Source organism: Aythya fuligula, chromosome 12 (genome assembly GCF_009819795.1).
Source record: "Aythya fuligula isolate bAytFul2 chromosome 12, bAytFul2.pri, whole genome shotgun sequence".
Taxonomy (NCBI): Eukaryota; Metazoa; Chordata; class Aves; order Anseriformes; family Anatidae; genus Aythya; species Aythya fuligula.
Window position 1 is genome coordinate 11,798,110 of NC_045570.1, and position 18,903 is coordinate 11,817,012.

Consider the following 18,903-nt stretch of genomic DNA (forward strand, 5'->3'; position numbering starts at 1 on the left):
CTCTCTCAGCCACTGCCCACTCACTGAGTTTCCAATCTGTCATCAATACAAATAAAGCAAATTTGTTTGTTTAAATACTTGGATTAAGCTTCTCATTGCTGTAGTTTCTAAAAACTGGATCCCATCAGACTGATCAATGCAAAGTATAACAACGGAGTGCAGTTCAGCAACCTTTCTCCTTTACATTCGTCCTGTGTTTAGAAGTTTCCATGTTTAAAAGTGTAACTGGAATCCTGAAACAACCTCTACACTTCTGTTTGCACATGTAAACAATGTAAGCAAGTTTTCTGTGGCCACATTTCAGAGGCACCTTAACTTGTACGTTATTCTAGGAAATAAGCACCATGCCATCAAATCTATTTCATTTTCACCACATTTGAGGAAAACTCTGTTGCATAATTATGTACTTTCAACTGTAGGAAAAAAAAAAAAAAAAAAAGAAAAAGAATAAAACAGACTTCCCATCTCTACAAAGAAACAATTTATTTAAATAATTTCTGATCAGGGTCTTCTTGTACAAAAAGAAATTCTTCAAGAGGGGTTTGATGATTTGCTGGCCAACAGCTTTTCTCACATGTATAAACTATAACAGTCCCAAATTCCACTGACAGATCTAAAAACAAAACAATAAAGGGATGTCATGTATTAGAAAAATTAGACAGTGGCTATTGCTTATCACTGTAGCTCAATCTTCCAATTCAAAAAGTATTTTTTCATATTCTGTCTTGTACAGACATGACATTTTTTAATTTAAAAGATTTTAAAGCAAGCTGACTGAGAATTTTCGAAGAGCTTCTTACATGTCTGCAATTTGACAACATTTATTATTTTACAAGGCCTCATTTAAAAGGTAATAATTACTCCCAAAGTCATGGAATTATCTACATTGTTATTATGACAATTCACTAGGGAGCAAATAAAGCTGAAATCCGCAAATTCCCATAAACCATAACCATCATTTGCTTAATGAAACCTATAATGGGAACATTCTATGTACAATCCATATGGATATACCTACCCATATGTAACATATAATTCTATAACCACTGTAGTTAGGCTTGTCAGTGCCTATGGCTAGCAAGAAACAATCCAAATTACAGTTCACCGAACTTTACCAGCAAGGTGACTGTTTCCAATATTCATTTAGCTAAGTCAAAAGCCAATAACCTGAATCGCTCTGGAGCATGCTGACCAGTGCTGGCATAAGTTGAAATTCAAATATTCTTTTGCCTCCGCAGTTACTGCAGGCTGGAATACCTTCGTTAAAGTTGGCTGGAGGACAAGTTATGAATAAAGGCTGACCACCCCAGGAGTATCTTAAGAGAAGAAAGGAAAAAAAAGATTTATTTTTTGTATCTAAATACACAAACATTATTAAAAGCCACAATCATTGCTTAAGTTTCAGATGAGTCATTCAACAAAAATTAAAGTTGGTAAAGTTGGACCTTCGAAGGTCAACACCTGGAAAGTCTTAACAAAAGAGCTACATTTAAAGGAGATAAATGCTTTAAACTGACACCTCCAAAATATGCTGTACCTGACTCAATTAAACAAACTAGAGCTCAACAGGGATCCAGCAGTCCAGGGAAAACATGTTTGAACATTAGTGTCATGTACCTATCATGTATATTCACAGTGCTCTTGAAGGGAAAAAGGAGCGTTGCATAAAGACTGTAACTAACGATACTCATAGGGGTCACCGGATGCAGTGTTTTGGAAAAATGGAAAATTCAGAGAACATAATACTGCAAAGTGATAGATCCAGTGCAAAACACAAGTTGTCTGAAAACTTTACTTGCACTCTCTATCTGTAATTTTTCTGTATAGTCTTTGATAGCTAATTAACAGAAGTTTCTAATATTTCTTATGTGCATAACCAGCCCTTCAAACTTTACCTCCTCATCAAAAAGGTACCAGTTAGTTCCACCTGGTTCTGAAAACCTGATAAACAAAGGTCATGTCACTAAACTGAGACAGCTTGACCAGATGGGTTGCAGCAGACTCTCTGGAATAAAGTTGTTAAAAACAAATACTTTGTATGATCCATTAAAATTATTGGTATTATCTCATACTATATATCAGAGAGTTCAAATCAACTTATTTACTCTCATTCAGAAATAATTCCTCTTTTCGGAAAGAAGTTTCTCTGAGGCTTAATCTGCTTTAGTTCTAGCAAAGTAACCTATTTACAAGAAGCGAAGTCTATACAGTCATGAGGGGTAATCATAAGCTGCAAATGAACTCAGGCTTTAAAATGAGTAATGTCTTACTTCAGGAATGTCTCAGAGACTGAGACATAGGCAGTAACAATAAGATTAGAAAACTTTACAGGAGAGAGCCTGGGAGGTATATCACAGCACACCACTATGCATTACACTTCCACCTCAAAACTATCTCTTGAAAACCTCTACACCTTGATTTCAGTAAGTCTCTAAAGACAGTGTGGGTCTGCTCTCATCAGGTCTTACGTTGAAGAACATTTCTTATAGACAGATCTGGGGGCTCTGATTCTGCTTTGCCTCTCATCCAGTTAACACTTAGTCCTAGAAGTCCAGCCAGGGACTGAAATCTTATAATTCAGGCACAGTAACAGCACTCACAGCAAATTTTTCAATTAAGAAAAATAAATAAGCATTTCCAGTCAAATAATTTATTTTGATTTACTAACAGTCCATATCTATGCTCTGTATCACCCTGTTACAACCAAGTGATCAACGTACCTTAAAATCTGTTCATGACAGACAGATATTTTTTTCATAAATTTATGGAACGTGTGGTCCCCACTTTTGACTTCACTCTTCTCATATTTTTCTTTATCACCTTCAGTTGCAAAACTATGAGAACAAGAAATGAAATAAAAAATAATTCCTTTAGTAACTGCTCAGCAATTGTCTTTTTTTCTTAATTACAAATTTAAAAGGAGTGTAATTTAAGCACAATCAGAGTTCCATGATTCCATCAACATTAAAAAAAAAATCAACAGAACACAACAACTAAAACCCATTCTTTGCATATTCCGCAATTGCCAGTAGCTTTAGTTATCAAAAAAATCAGCATTGCTCACAATTCAGGGAAAGTCACTGTAGACTTCAACAAAACTAAAAAAGTAGTAGTCTGGATATTAAGTTAAAATTGAAAATGTTTTCAGTAGTTACATCCAAAAATTGTTTTTCGGACAACTTCTTTATCAAAAACTCCATGAGTCCATCTGATACCATCATCCCAGTCTCTAGTTAAAATTCCTGAGTAGTTAAGCTCTTAAAAATGCAACTGGAATAAGAAAAGTTTTAGCCTTCGCTTTCAACACAAAAGTCAAACCTATGCGCACCTTTCTGACATCAAATGTTCCAAATCAACACCCTCTCTCTGCTGATACTCCTTCCATAGCTCATCTGCATGATCTGTATCAAGGAAACCAGCATAGTCTTCCTCATCCACAACACTAATGTAATAGGGACGGAACACAGGAGCTGAAGTGGCTGTTACCATATCCTCCCTGACTGGAAGATCCATATCCACGGAACCTGACACATCTGTAGCTTCAGACAGGCAAAGCTGTTGGAACTGGGATGCACACTCCGCTTCTCTGGATGAGGAGCTGCTCATCACTTCATTTAAGCCAAGCAGCTGAAGGGCACATGCAGGAGATTCTGCTCCATCACAGACTCCCCAGTCATCTGCCTCATCACACCAGTCCTTTGCAGAAAAGTTAGGTTGTTGTTTCTGGGTGGGGGGAAGAAAAAAAAAAAGAAGAGAAACACTTTCAAGAGCTACCTGATACATTTCAAATACAGTTTTACTACTGTAATGGATAAGAAAAGTAAAACCTTAACCTGATGCTTAGTTGGGTTTTTTTTGCCCGTTACCCTCAGAATAGCAGGTACCAGCATATCCACTGTGCTTCTCACAGCAGCACACTTATGGCAAAAAACATCTCAAACTGGAGAAATAGGGCAAGAATTAATTTACATTTTGCATGGGCTTCATGCCTTATGTTGCCATATCTAGGTGGTTGGCACAACTGACAGTAGGTAACTGGTTTGGATATATTTAATTGAACCAATTAGTGTACCACAGTAACCTCAAAGAGCAGATACAGAGGAATATAATAACAATAAATATCTGCACCATTTTTATCAGAATATAAACTCATTTACCACAGACCAAAATACTATATTGCAAACGCACCAGCTGAATAAGCACACTTCCTGCCTGTCAGCGTTAGTTTCAAAGCCAGCCTCCCCTTTCAATCTTCCTAAACCAATATGAAAATGTTTAGCTTAACAGACAAAAATCCCAGAAATACTTTAACAATACTTGAGTCAGATAAACTAAAGTTGATTTTTATTAAAAAAAAAATCATCTATTTAAATTAGAAAATAAAGACAGCATCTTAAAGATCTAAACCTAAAGCAGCATAGTCCTTTAAAGTACAGTTGAAAAAGTGTTTAGGTAGATTCAGTCATTATGATATTAAATATCAATCTTAACCGTATAACTGGATTGCATCCTCCATTTTAAAACTACTCTAACATAAATCACAAGTAAGAAATCGATCTTGTAGTACGCAGCATGTAGCGCTCCCTGTACCAAAGAGCCTGTGACTGCGATGACTTCTCCATGTGACTCAAAACCAGCACGTGGCACAATTTCTCCAGGGCAGCTATGGCTGCTTAAACAACTACACATAGACGTGAAGCTCACCCGACTTAACTACTTTTTTATTTGAAATCCTCCTTAATGCTGTACCTCACATGGGCACACACCAAGAAAGCAGCTTGCCGGTTGTACCTGCTTTAGACTGCAACCTCGTGCCTCCTTTTCCTGAGTCTGCAAGCACTGGGAGCGCAGCACCTTCCAGCTTCAGCGTGCCACATGGAAAGAAGACAAGACAAGGGCGTTGAAGCAACAGCGCCGGCTGACCGGGGGGGTGTTTCCGAGCCGCCAGCACAGCGCATCCCGCTCCCTGCTCACCTGCGGGGCTGCCCCCAGCATCCCGTGCCGGGGCAGGCGAAGACGTTGGCGAGGCGGTGGCAGGGCAGGCCCCGCAGCGGGCAGTACACCTGCACCAGGTGCGCCAGGGCAGCGCCGCACGCCCCGCAGTGGGGCCGGGCCGGGCGCAGGGCGGGCAGCGCGTCCTGCAAGCCGACACCACACGCACCGCTGGAGGACGCCCGCGGGGGTTCCGCCGAGCCGCGGCCGTGCCGCCCCACAGCCACGGCTCGGAGCAGAGCCCTCCCTCCCCGCTCCCTTCCCTCCCCGGCCGTACCGCGGAGCCGCCCAGCTTGTTGGTGGCCCAGCCCGGGGCCTCCCGGCACGGCCCGGCCATGGGGGCGTCGCGGAGCCCCAGCAGCACGGGCCGCCGCTCCTCCGCCATGGCCCCGCAGCGCAGCCCCGCGCTGAGGGGAGCTCCCACACGCATGCGTGGGCCCGGCGGGACGGGACGCGAGGGGGCGCGCGCTGCCTGCGGCCGCCATCTCGCGACGCGGCCCCGCCGCTGAGGTGGGGTCCGGTCAGGTCAGGGGGATCCTGTCAGGGGGCGCCCAGCTCCGCTCAGAGGGCGGTGAGCCCTCAGCAGGAGAGGTAAAGGCCCCAAAGTCACACCGCCCCTGCAGCCCCCAGAATCGGGTCCGGCAAAGAAAGCTGGAAAATCCAGACTTTAAGTAAAAACCAGGGCTCGTCTGTGGCTTTTTGAGTGGCACATAACCACAGCATATACACAGTGGTGTTGAAGAACAGCCAGCCGTGTACTGTCTAGATTACATGCACTTCTTTACACCCACATCCAAACAGGCCATTTGTTTCAGTATGAAGGAAATCCTCCTTCAGATAAAGACATTACATGAGCTAAAATTACCTGGGGTAATATCAAGTAATTACAACATTTTGAAGTTACACAGACACTTTTACTCAATCATAAACAAATTTGCAATATAATCATTTTTTTACTCAATCACAAGCAGACATTAGCAACATAATTTACTTCAGGTTTTTAAAGTTTTTAAATACCTTGACTACTTTAAATCAGAATTTTATAAAACACACTGATTACGTATTCTCTACCTGATTCTTGGTTCTGGCACTGCTTCCATATCCCAAGCACTGGTTTATTTATAATGTGGAGTTAAATCTGTGGGGAAAGAAACAGGAAGGTTTATGTTAGTCCAGATAAAGACGTAGGCATGTGTGCAAGACTGCTGTAAAGTTTACTGCCCTGGTAACCAAGATGCTGTAATGATCATGGCAAAAGAAAACAATTTTTTTAAAATCAGATAAGGCCTTGTTTCAGCTGAATGAAAAAGTAATTCAAGGAAAAGGTACTCAAGTGCCAGGTTTAGGCTGGTGTAACTAATCCTTTATATATTTTATGTATCAGCAAACACTGCTGTCACAACTAGGTAATCTCTACAGAAATGGTTTGTGTTATTACAAGTTAGTCTTAAAAAACCTTGTAACCACTCCAACCAACCCTTTCCTGAAATCGCTGCTGTGCAGCACAACCTTTTCAGTGAGTGATCTTCATCCACTTCAGTGCCAGACCAGATAGCTCTGCTCTTTCACATGCTTAGTTTTAAAGGGCTTCACCTGCCCTTTATTCTTCCCTTGCTTTGGGGCAGTAGGATCCAGGTAACCAGCCTGCTCTCACAAAGAAGCTGTGTAGCCATGGGCAGCACTGCTGCCAACAGACCTCATGCAAATAGCTAGGAAAGCCCTTATAATTTTGCAAGCTGCTGCTTTACATATGACATGTACATTTGTACCATGAACTCAGCGGTTGGTGTCTGTGTGCAGACCATCCATGCTCTGCAGCTTTGCTTCCTAAGCAAAATACCAAATTCAGACTTGGGCAGCCTGAAACCAAAGGCCACCTTGCTGCACAGAGTAGCTTGGGCTGCCATCTCACTCCCTGGACAGCTGAGAAATGACAAATTTACAAAAATTAGAGAAATCTCTGTCGTGTTCCCAGCCCGTTCCTCTATTGCATGCAGCACTTTGTGCACAAGACAGCCAGCCATGCAGCTAGGCAGGCCTCAGGCAGTGCAGACTGGAGAGGGAGGTATCCCAAGGCCAAACCCATCAGTCCCACCCTGTCCTGACTGCACCTGGGAAGAAAGAGCCCTCACAGTTCCCAGTTTGCACTTTCAGAAAAATTCTTTGTTTAGACTTCCTAGTGGCTTTCACAATACCATTTTTGAATTAGCCTATAGAAGTTAGGTGAAAGAAATGGAAGTTCCAAAAAATTAAAAGTATCATTTATTAATAACAATTTACAAAACAGGAAAACAGGTAGAGACTTTGTCTTCCTTTGTGAGATGCCAAGCCCATACAATCCACAGCTGTTTTCTGATGGATGCTCTGCTCCTTACAAGCTGCTTCCGCATAAAGAAAGTGGAAAGAGGCTGTATGAATGACAACTAAAGACTCTTCTGAAAGAAGAGTGGACATACAACATATTTTGATACTTAAGACATATTCTGTATATATAATTTATTACGGATTTCAATATATTTGACAATTTGCCCCTCTCATTCTCCCTTCTCACAGGAGTATTATTCAGTTTTGATATTGACTGGATAGATAGCATTGGCTCAGTCTGCAAGATTGCAGTGTTTTTTTTTTTCCCTGCTTGTTTCATTAAATAGTGATTTATTAAATAGTGATTTTTAGTCCCACAACCATTCTACATTTCCCTTGAATCTCTCCTTTCACTGTGATCATGACAACAAATTACATACTAGTGAGTTAGAAAGTGATTATTAAACTCTGCATTCTGACAAACTAATATTTGACTTTAATTCATGTTTCAAAAAGAAGCTGTATCCTCTGCAACTCTTATAAATCTGTGTGTTTTCTTCTTCTGTCACTCATTATTTGTTCTGTAAGCTGCATCCAAAACTCCATTTTACGTTCTTTCAATTTCTTCGCTGCCTTTTGTGTTAGGTCTATTTCCAGGTATCTTTCATCCAGATCATATTGAGGCCAATGTACCAAGCCTTCTCCATTGGGATTTCTGAAAACAATATAATGAGAAGTTAACTGTACAGTTGCCAATCAATTGTGCTCTGACTTCTCAGGCTGAGATCATTTCAGAAAACTAACAGGATCTCAGATTATGTAATTCTAGTACTGGAATAGTTGGATGTTTTTATCAAAATGCTCATCATTGGAATAGTCAACATTAATAATTCTCATTACTTTGGGACCTAAACCTCCACTGCTCTTGGATTTTTATTTAATTTTATTTTGTTTGGTTTGCAGGCTCATTTAAAAGGTTGTGTGTGTGTGTTTTTTTTTTTTTGTTTGTTTGTTTGTTTGTTTTTTTTCTTGCAGTCATTAAGAATAGAAATTATTTGCTTCAATACTTATCTTAAATTCTACCAAATGTATAGGAACTACCATACAGGTATTGCCATTACGTTTCAGGCAGCACAGACAAAACTTGAGCTGTGATTAGCATTGTGATTCTCACCCATTTCTAGCAAAGTTAGTCCAATATTTCATAACAGTTCTGCTAAGTTTTGCTTCTTCTTCTGTAGCATTCCCTGCAAGTGAGAGATGAAATAGCAACATTAAAAAAATAATCAAAAAATATCAGTTAAATCTATTCCGATAGACTGTAATCAGTTCTGTAGCAGGGGGTGAGGAGGTTGGAGTAGATGATCTTTAAGGGTCTCTTCCAACTCAAACCATTCTATGATTTTACTTGTTACTCTGGGCTGTGGGAGTTTTACATGAACAGAGCTCTAGGACAGAACAGCAGATGAATGATTTCATGAGAAGTAACTACTACTGAGGACAGAAAATGATTATTTTGGTTCTGATATTTCTAAAAGATATTCTATTCTGAAAGCCCTCAGGTAAGTACGATTAATAACAATGATGTTTTAAAAAGAATTATTTAGCAAGCATGGATACATCACCAGCTAAGAATGGCTTTCCAAAGACAAAGGCAATCTCATCTGCATGATCTGCTTTTACAAACTCCGGTACAACACCTGCAGCTGAGCTTGGTCGATGCTGGAATTCATAAAAGTAGACTGGGTTGCCAGCATCTAGTAGAAAATAAAATTAAAGAGAAGAGTGCTAGTGTTGAAAATGCCTGTCATCAAAGATGATAAATTTTTATCACAAGCTATTTTGATAAAATGAACACACTATCAGTTCTATTGATAATGAAGTGTGATACACACTGTCCACATACACATCCAAGGATGTAATTCTACATTTCTTCTAATTGATGCTGAATTAGAGACTCACCTCTGTGGTGTCTAGCCACTTCAATAGCTGAAAAAACAAACAAAGGATCTGCTATTGAATCAAGAAGGCCATCTCGCACCTGAGCACGGTTCTCTGCAACCTCTATGTATTCATTGTATACTAGATCAACAACGTCAGAAGGAGCACCCTGAAATGAATAATAAAGATACTTTTTATAATGACAATGAATATTAAAAGGAGTAACAGCATTAACTGAGCATGCTACCTGCATGTCTATGGCTAAACCCCAAACATTACCTTCTTTCAGAGAAAATCCCCAACTGTGCCACAGTGCATCTCCAAGTTCAGAATTGGGAGTTACACCATTACCAGGTATAGATGTTCTTAAGGGAAAGAGGCTTGCAAGATCACAAAGGATGCCCTCAAACATCTTTAAATAAATATTAGTCACTGATGATGATAGATAATGGTAGTCTGTTCTCCCTTCTGTGGAAATAACTCTCTTAAGAGAAAAGAAATCCAGCAGGATTTCATAAAATTCATTTATTGCTGCAGATGGCCATCATTTACTCCCTTTCAGAACAAGCCTGTGCTCTGTCTTTCCAAGTTCATGATACATATCTGTGGCTCTGAATGACCCATTGCACGTACTGGCTATGTTTATCAAGTCCTTAATTCTTACATAATAATCTGCAATTTTCTACGTTTAGTAGCTTCAGGAGAGCTCAATAAGCAGAAAAGTGAGAACTTTGCAAATTACAGGGAAGGAAAACCTCAGGTGCCTAAATGTAGGTCTCAGTGCCATTTTAAACATCTCAGGGTATCCTTTCTAGTCTCCATCTGCCACTTCAGAAAAGCCGATATGTTCTACAGGTCTTGAGTCATACCTGCCAGTACCATACATAGCTTAGATAACCCAGGGTATCCTGAATGTCACAAGAGACCTATGCTTAGCTAACTGCATTAATCCTGGATTTCCACAGAACTCCTTTTAAAAAAGATGGGGCATTTAGGGTGGAAATTTAGAATATTTTCTGTGTTTATCAATCAGTAGCAGCAACAGGAATACACCATCTGTGCTGTCTGTTTGGGAATTATTGTCCCAAGTTAGGAAGCTGTCAAAAAGAACAGTTTACTTTTAAATATATCCCTCCAGCAGTATGAATATAGAACCAGCCCAGTGAAGAAGGAGCACTTAGTTATTCTGGAAATGGTCTCTTACCTTAAATGATAATGCTAATGTGCTCTGTAACACTTGACGTGCAACATCTTTCTCCAGACCTTCTGTAAATTCAGGAAATTTCATCATCTGCATGACAAAGAAACTATGTATTTATTAGGAAATCTTTTATTAACAAAATTATATATGAATAAAACCATTATGTATCTCTTACTCTAGGAAGTACCCATCCAAATTCACAGTTATTTACTCCTATTATATATGGGACTGCATTGATCACTTTTTCAGATAGCAATTGCCTGGGACTCTTAGGGAAAAATACGCCATCCAGAGATGCACTGATGAACATGGGAGGCTGGAAAAAAACAAACAAACAAACAAACAAACAAAAGAAAGCTTCAATAGTACATTACTATTTTTTTTTCTTCTAGAAAACATCTTCGCATTTTTACTATAGATGCAAAGCAAAAGAAATTAAGTGCCAAGTGAAAATATAAGAAGTAATAGTATTCAAGCTCTCTCTTAATTTCTCTCATCAAATTTTCTGCACCAGACAGAAAATTTGTGAAGATTAGCATTATATTTTGAATATCCATGAAGTGTAGGTGATATCCAATTTACACTTCTTAGGTAGTTCAATCCCAGTATGAATGTGTGGAGCAGTGAGGGAAGAACTAACTTCTGTGTTGAAACTGCAAATGAACATGGAAGCCAGTATAGTGACAAGAAATTTTGAGTTGGACATAATATATGATATCAATTAACGTTCAAATTCTCCAGGAAAACTTTTACGTTTCAATATGCTCTTTTCCTTCCCTTGGTAGAGCATGACAGCAAACACATGCAGCTCAAAGCCCATGTAGAATTAAAGGGAAGTAACCTGTTCACATTTTTCAGATGAGGTATTGCATAGCTGCAATGTTGTCGTATCCTGAAAAGGTCAAGAAAGAGTCAGATGTTACATTAAACTGAAGTTCTCCTAATATTACAATACATATGCAGCATACTCTGTTATGAAAAAATTTGAAATGTCATTTGAATGCAAGTAGTATAATTTCACCTACCATTTTTAGAGTTATCTGTTCTATCTCTGCCTCAGTTTTTTCTCTTAAGCACTCAACCAATGCAGCTGAACTGGATTTTTCACAGCCAGCTGCAGCAGCAATACTCTGCAATTAATAAAAAGAACAATCATGCTTTAATTCACTAATTATCCATATGCTTCCTGCAGAAGGTTCTTCTGTGTCACTGAATCTAAGAGTCCAGTGTGTGGCAATCTACATTTCTCAGAAAGGACGAGCAAAGCCAGATATGTTTCAGCTGCAGATGCAGAGAATAGTAAGCTCTCATAACCCTTCATGTTGTGGGCTGAGTAGAAAGACAAACATACTCTTCAAAACATTTTCATACAGTGGATACAATTACCAAGGTAATTGTTTTGGTAAATATCATGCTGGGCTAAGAAGGCAGAATAGCATAAAGGAGCTCAAGTGATCCATATTCAGAATACTGACATGTAGATGATAACAAGGAGCATGCTACACCGTTCTCAATGATGTATAGTTTTTTTGGGTAACATTAGTTCTCAGCTGTCATTAGAGAGACAGAGTTCATCACAATATTGCCTCTAATACAACCCAGACTAGCAAAAAGAGGTTTCTGGATATTTTTTTTCTTGCAGGTGAAAAAATTGGGTTGACGTGAGCTGTTCTTTTTAATTATAACCAAATTGAATAAAGTCTTGTTTCTTTGAGCACAACAGGCATCAAATAGGAGGGAAGGACAACAGTAGTCAGAATCTGGTGCCATTTTCCAGCCAAAAATTACAGCTCAACTTTTTCTAAAGACATAACAAGTTACAGTGTTTCTTTACGTTTCACACTTGCTCCCTGCCTTCTCGCTCTGCTTCCTCAGTCTTCTGCTTTCACTCAGACATCTGTGTATATTTGCATATTTTGAAAGAAAAGACTCATTAAGTATGTATTATCTGCACACAGAAACACTATCTCTGGTGATTGTGATTGCAGTTTCACAAGAAAAAGGTCTAGTGCTGCTTTTTAGAATAAACCATTTAAGGTATGCAAAAACATCAGAAAATAAAAACATAAAAAACAAAAACACGGGATACCCACCTGTGCTTGCTCCTCAGGCTGGTCAGTGAACAAAATCCTGACCGCAGTACCACTCTCTGAAATGGCCTTATGGAACAAGCCCTTTGCCAGAGGAGATAAGACCTGAAAAAAAGCAAGAACAAGCATTACAAGCATTTCAGGAATTACATTCTGACCACTGACTTAGAATTTCATTATCAGGAAATGCCTTTTAAAATTCTTCAAAAACAAATGTCTTAAGATTGTTATGCTGTAGACTCTGACCATAATTCAGCTATGCAAAAGTCTTTGGCAGTAATATCAGGGATAAGGAGTTCAAGCCTGCCAACTTCCATAGGACCTTGCTTCCAAGACTTCATGGAACTATACTGTAAGCCAGATATGGAACACATAACTATGTCAAGGATAGTCTGGCTGTGCTACAGAAATGGAATAAACAACTATTAGACAGAACGTAGGAGGTTAGCAAACAGAAATTATTGCTTAAGTGCATTCGTTGCTGAATCCCAGGCTCTCTGTGTGATCTGCAGCAAATTGTGCGAGACTGGAAGAGAATAATCTCTTAATCAATTAATCAATCAGTGTTGATGTAAAAATTTGGCATCATCACTGTATCATAAAATGCCAGTCTAGTTCACATATAATGACTACTCACCTGGGTTACTTTGCACAAGTTGCTGTTGCAGCATACAGGAAATGGGCAACAGGGCTTCCTCTCAGAGAACTTTTCTCAAAAGGATAAATTTTGCAAAAGCCAAAAACCCCAGAACTCAAATTAGGAGATGATGAATAACATCTTGGGTCTAAACTACAAGATCTGTGTATGAAAAGTACCTTTTCAACAATCAGAAGCTGCATTGTTATCACATTGTATTATAGACAAGGTGATGTGTGGTTTACTATAAAGCCCTACTTTTTTCTCTCACTGATTTTTCATTAAGGCACTAAGAATGAATGTGGACAGGTGTTTTTGTTGTATTTTTTTTTCCTTAATTAACTAAAATTCATGACTTGTGAACTTACAAGAGCAGAAACACTGACTCCTCCTGCAGATTCTCCAACAATGGTGACAGATCCTGGATCTCCTCTAAAATGTATGATATTTTCCTGAATCCACTGGAGAGCTGCTACTTGATCCAAATACCCCCAGTTACCACGAGCATGCTTATCACCAGTGCTAGTAAGAAATAATATGTTTAAATGCTCTATGTAAGAAAAAGGTAGAAGTAAATACAATCTGAAGTATAAGAAATCAGCTGCAAAAGAGCCTCTCTGCATAACTTAAAAAGAAATGGCTGAGATCAGAGTATCAGGCAAAACCAGATTTTGAAGCAGATTTGGGACTTGTAAGTTGTTCCCAACTTGCATGTGTAATTAAGATACATATAATTTATTTGCATAAGCCAATATTCTATATGTCTTGTCACAAAGGATTTGTGCATATAATTTTGGAAATCACTTAGCAAAAACTAGGATAGAATGTCTTACCTAAAATATCCAGCAATACCTAATCTGTACTGAATTGTTACAACTACCACATTGTCAAACGCTGCTAGTGCTGAACCATCATACGATGAAGCTGCTCCAAAAACTAATCCACCTCCATGGATCCATACAAAGACCTGGAAAGGAAAAAGCAGAAACAATTCAGCACAGGTAAGAGCTCCAATGATATAAACTAAATACAGTATTTTGTGCTTTCACTCCCAAGTCTTTCAGGTTAAATTTCACAGACAGTAGAAGTCTTTTGAAATGGAGGGTAGCAGCCTTACAACATACATTGATTTCATTAAATACTTAAATTAAACCAGTGTCCTGTGACTTTTCACAGGTTTTGTTTGTTTGTTTGTTTTTGAGGAAATCAAACATTACTTATGTAAAGTGTTAGTAAGATTTTACTTGTAAAATGGGATTTATTTTTTTTTTTTTTTGTATCTGCTAAAGCTCAATTAAATATTTAGTGGTGCAAAGTGTGTAATTGGATCATCATTAGAGAACTGCACCTGTAAGTCTCCATATAGTACAGGTTGTAGATCTGCTGTAAAATTGTTATAATCCTTAGGAAGCTTTTAGAAGTTTCAAGTTCAGGCTCAATTTGGTCCATCAAGTCACAGAAGCAGTAAAGTTTGCTAGAGGTTTTACAATGATTTTGCTTACAGGCAGCTTCTCCTGTTCTTCTGTAGAAACGGGTGTGTATACATTCAGATATAAGCAATCTTCAGATATTTGGAGACGAACTTTTTCTTTTCTGTTAGTAATAGCATCTGAAAAATACTGTCCTAATACTTTGTCCTGTAGACACCTGAATAAAAGAAAAAAAAAAAAGCAACAGAAATAACTAAAACCTCAGTGGTACAAAGCATAGCTTTTATGTACTCCAAGTACAAATCAGAAATCTGTAGTACATTTCTAGATTGCTGGAAACAGAAAACATAAAACGTATTTTCACCATTAATATATTTTCTTCCATTGACTTGGCATTAGTAAGCTCTGTAAAAAGAAGTCACGGTCTGCAGCAGTACACAGTGACAGGCAGATATAATTTTGCATGTTTCGAAATATTACAGAAATATACCTGCAAATGAATATGGCTATAAATTGCTTAAATGAAAATGTAAAGTAATTATTTTACATCTGCAATAGTTTTTTGTATTGCAATTATAGATATCAGGCTTGAGTCACTCCAAGAAGGGCGCTAGTACAAGTGGAATAAGATATTTATAATATAGTCTAGAACTGGTCTGTTTCTTAGATGTCCTATTAAGCATGTGATTTGTTGGGCATTCTTTTCTTCCAATATTTTATTCCAGCATTTCCTCAGCTTCTTTCTGTTACTGCTCCAAAGTTACACAGTTTATAAACATTATGGCCAAATGCTCCCAAAATAGAACATTATTGATCAAGTGATGATCTGTATTAGTTCATTGCTGATGCCATTTAGACAGCACTTTTTAACAAAAAGAGCTATAAAGATATCTTTAGAAATGCATTCATTGTAACAGTTGCAGGTGGTAGTGAGATGACACCAATAAATTTATCTTTGTGGACTTTGACCATCTTGTGTATCAGTGTCCTTGAACTGCGTATAATATAAAATCATGAAGAAGATAAATGTTTTTCTCATTGTCTTACATCGGTGGATAGGAAGCAGCATCTCTGACACCTTTCCATGGCTCAGGTGGCTGGGGTTCAGAAAACCTTAATGGTCCAACAGGAGGCTTAGCAAAAGGAAGTCCCAGAAAGACATTTACACTCCTCTCAGCTGCATTTACTTTGACTTGGTACCCTCGGACACTTCCATAGTTGGTCACCACTTCTGGTTGTTCTGCTTTTTGTCCTGGGGGATGTGTACACAAAATTCAGATAATTGAGTGGTCTGGTTAGTAATTGAAAAAATTCTACAAAATTTAGCTACCTAAATATATACCTTTTTTTTTTTTTTTTTTCCTAAACAACTTATTTTCAAACATAAGGTTTCAACAAACTCTATCAGTATAGATGACAACATTTCAGGTATATCATATATATTTACTCACAATGCACACACATTAGTAATTGTGTGTAGATCGTAATCCATTTGATCCAAGTTGTTGAAAGTCCAATAGACTGCTCTCATTAAGAAAAGGCATTTCCTTTTTAAGAAATGGATCTGTGAATGCGCAATATATATTTGGGACTCTCATTAGTAGATACAGACAAAAGAAAAAAACTCCTAATATACCTGAAAATAGTCTGGCATATACAAATGGTGTAAACATTTAGGTAAGATTTATGTTAATCACTGTGAAAATTCTCAGTATCTAATTAAAAACATGGCATATTTTGGTCTTCTCTGACTCAGCAGACAAAATTTTGCAAGAGGAATTTAGTTTTACTAGTTGCAAAAACAACAACAACAAAGACAAATGCCTGATAATAGATAACAAAGAAGAAATTAAGAACTATTTGCTATTCAGACCTAATTTCTCTGCAGCAAGGTTGGGCACCCAGGTCTTCAAAGAAGGCTGGGATTCCCATAGGTAGTCTCCTTCCAGAAGGGAACCATGAAGAACATTTCTGAGGCTTACCAGTAGCTACAAGTGCTGTAATCCCAGCAGTGAGAATTAAGGACAGCAGCGTGTTCTTTTCAGTTGCCATTTTGCATGCAAGTCACACATTTACCTCCTCGGTGTATTGCCTTTAATACTCTGTGAAGTATAACTGTTACGCAAGACAAACACTGATTAGTTAAAGCATTTCTCAAGCTGTGAAACCAAACCAACAGTGGCCAGCCTGAGCAACTGCCCTGACTGTAAGCCACTCCCTTCAAGGGGAGTGTGCAGCAGCTTGTCTGTATATGGGAACTGCGAGACCTATATGCAGAATGTGTCCAGAAGTTTCATACTAGCTTCTCGCCGCTTCTTATAAATCTTATTCACGGAGTATCAGGCCTCAACTATTTGCCTTAAACTACATTGTAAATAGTCCTCATAACATCAGGAGATTCTTCCTGCTACAATAACACTACTATCTTTGAAAAATTAGGACTTAATCTCCCACTACACACTGAAGAAACCAGGAAAACTACCCAATTATTTTATTACATTTACTTCATTTTAGTATGTAATTGCTTCATTTCAATATATGTAACACATAGCATATCCACAAAGACCAAAATCCAAAAAATAATCCTGAAAAAAGTGCCTTTGCTGAAGTAAAAATCGGAAGATTTTTCATCTCACAAAGGGATATTTTTTGACAAAAGCAATACTAGAAAAATCTCAGCTTTTCCTGCAGGGTGGATACTCCACCTACCACTCAGTCCTGTGCGTTCAGGAATGTTTGTCTTTTATCTCAAAATAAAAGAGTTTTGCAATACTAAAGAGAGGCTTTCTTAACTATTGTAGCACGGGACCAATATTAAAGGATTTGGGTAGTAACCCCACATTTAATCCCTATGAAGAAATCAGGAGAGTTTAGAGACTTCCGTGTGAACTTATGTCTGTCACGCAGGTATGATATGAAAAAAAGGCAAGAGATAGATGAATAGAAATAAAAGAAATTGTCAGTAAAAGAGATTATCTACTATGTAACTAGGTGGTTGTGTTTGTTCTATGTTTCCTTGCTTTGCTTTTTTCTTTTATTTATTTATTTATTTTTTTGGCTAGAGTCAGTAGCTCTTGTTCCAGAAAGCCTGTTTTGTAATTCTATGGCATTGTAATTCTCAGTTGTCTGAGAGAGCATTTCTAAACATTATCTTAGTGCCCACACCTTTGTTTCAGCTATGTGTGTCCTAAGACCCACAGTCATTACATTAGTTGAGCACATATGTTAAAGTTGTAGTGGTCCTGTGTGCTCAGGCTGTGTTCATGCACTCTGAAGAGATGCTTTACTCTAGACTCTAAGTTTGTCTGTACAGGTGTGATTTACAGCTTGTATAGGTAAATCCAGGCAACTTTAAACTGGACTGCTCAGGGTACAAACTATTGGCAGCTTGTTTCAGATGTGTATATTCACTGCATACTGATTATCTTAAGCATTTACTCCGTTATCAGACGACTTTTTCCCTCTGTACTACAGCAGCTCTGTGATGCAGCCGCGACACTGTTAATGCCAATGCTAGATGGCTTATCAGCTGTTTTGGAATGTATGGTTAGTGCAAGTATACCCTGGCAAATGGGATAACACATTTGAGCTTCTAAGTAAATAATGTGGACTGTAACTTCATTGTAGAATGTTTATGGATTTATACATGTCTTTTGAGAGTCTTTTTTTTCCCTGTATTGTTTCTCAAGAGTAAATTTCATGCCACGAAAACTGGGCTGGCATTAGTCTGTACTGTTATGAATGTAAAGTCCGTGCTGTATTGATCCATGTATGCACTGTTAAAGGCAATGAATGGAAACAGGCACCTGGACTGCAAGCAATGGACTTCAGCATAAACTACCTCCTACCTTATTTGTGTGACAAAGGTTTCCTGGAAGCAAAGGGCAGGAGTACTCCATAGAAGTAAACTCTGCTCTCCTGTTTGCCTGGTTGAATACTGTTGCAAATTCCCTCAGAATGTCCTTGGACTGCTTTGGTTCCTAGCACGGGTAAACTGTTTCTGCGCAAGGTGAAACTACAAGAATCCCTGCTTGTAACACTTGGCTTCCATCCTGAAGAGCATGCATGCCTCAATTACTTGCAACCCACAAACTACAGGAGGAGTCCATTGCTACAAAGCCAAACAGTGCAATCTGCTCAATGCTCTTTCCTTTTGCTAAAACAAACCTTACGAATTTCCATAAATAATTTATTTTCTACCACCTGCTCTTTCTGGTTTTCTAAAAATCTGCCCTTTACAATTTGCTTTTCCTTTATTTTCACCCTTCATTTACTATTCTATTTTCCAAGCTTTACTCTTCAATCTTT

General features: G+C 38.4%; 2 protein-coding genes across 2 annotated transcripts; both read right to left on the reverse strand.

Annotated features, from left to right (window-relative positions):
• Positions 1–482: 482 nt before the first annotated feature.
• On the reverse strand, positions 483–5,477 carry PDCD2L (programmed cell death 2 like). Its single transcript, XM_032195788.1, has 6 exons — positions 4,975–5,477; positions 4,792–4,861; positions 3,329–3,723; positions 2,721–2,834; positions 1,168–1,316; positions 483–613 (listed from the first exon to the last, which is right to left on the reverse strand). The coding sequence occupies exons 1-6, from the start codon at positions 5,475–5,477 to the stop codon at positions 483–485; spliced, it is 1,362 nt and encodes a 453-aa protein (XP_032051679.1).
• A 2,356-nt stretch (positions 5,478–7,833) lies between these two features.
• LOC116493976 (fatty acyl-CoA hydrolase precursor, medium chain) lies at positions 7,834–16,647 on the reverse strand. The gene is made up of 14 exons (XM_032195662.1): positions 16,578–16,647; positions 15,643–15,847; positions 14,668–14,812; positions 13,999–14,132; positions 13,534–13,687; positions 12,532–12,633; positions 11,464–11,568; positions 11,280–11,330; positions 10,614–10,754; positions 10,442–10,528; positions 9,259–9,406; positions 8,922–9,053; positions 8,471–8,543; positions 7,834–8,011 (listed from the first exon to the last, which is right to left on the reverse strand). Exons 1-14 carry the CDS (start codon positions 16,645–16,647, stop codon positions 7,834–7,836), a joined length of 1,725 nt encoding a protein of 574 aa, XP_032051553.1.
• Between the last annotated feature and the right edge of the window lie 2,256 nt (positions 16,648–18,903).

Excerpts from the sequence above, each read along its gene's own strand:
- PDCD2L (XM_032195788.1), bottom strand. The coding sequence starts at position 5,477 with ATGGCGGCCGCAGGCAGCGCGCGCCCCCTCGCGTCCCGTCCCGCCGGG. Across the intron at positions 4,862-4,974 it reads TGCTGGGGGCAGCCCCGCAG|CTGGAAGGTGCTGCGCTCCC; the intron begins GTGAGCAGGGAG and ends GGCACGCTGAAG. Across the intron at positions 3,724-4,791 it reads GAGGTTGCAGTCTAAAGCAG|AAACAACAACCTAACTTTTC; the intron begins GTACAACCGGCA and ends CCCCCCACCCAG.
- LOC116493976 (XM_032195662.1), bottom strand. The coding sequence starts at position 16,647 with ATGGCAACTGAAAAGAACACGCTGCTGTCCTTAATTCTCACTGCTGGG. Across the intron at positions 14,133-14,667 it reads AAGAACAGGAGAAGCTGCCT|GTCTTTGTATGGATCCATGG; the intron begins GTAAGCAAAATC and ends TTTCCTTTCCAG. Across the intron at positions 11,331-11,463 it reads AACAGATAACTCTAAAAATG|GATACGACAACATTGCAGCT; the intron begins GTAGGTGAAATT and ends TGACCTTTTCAG.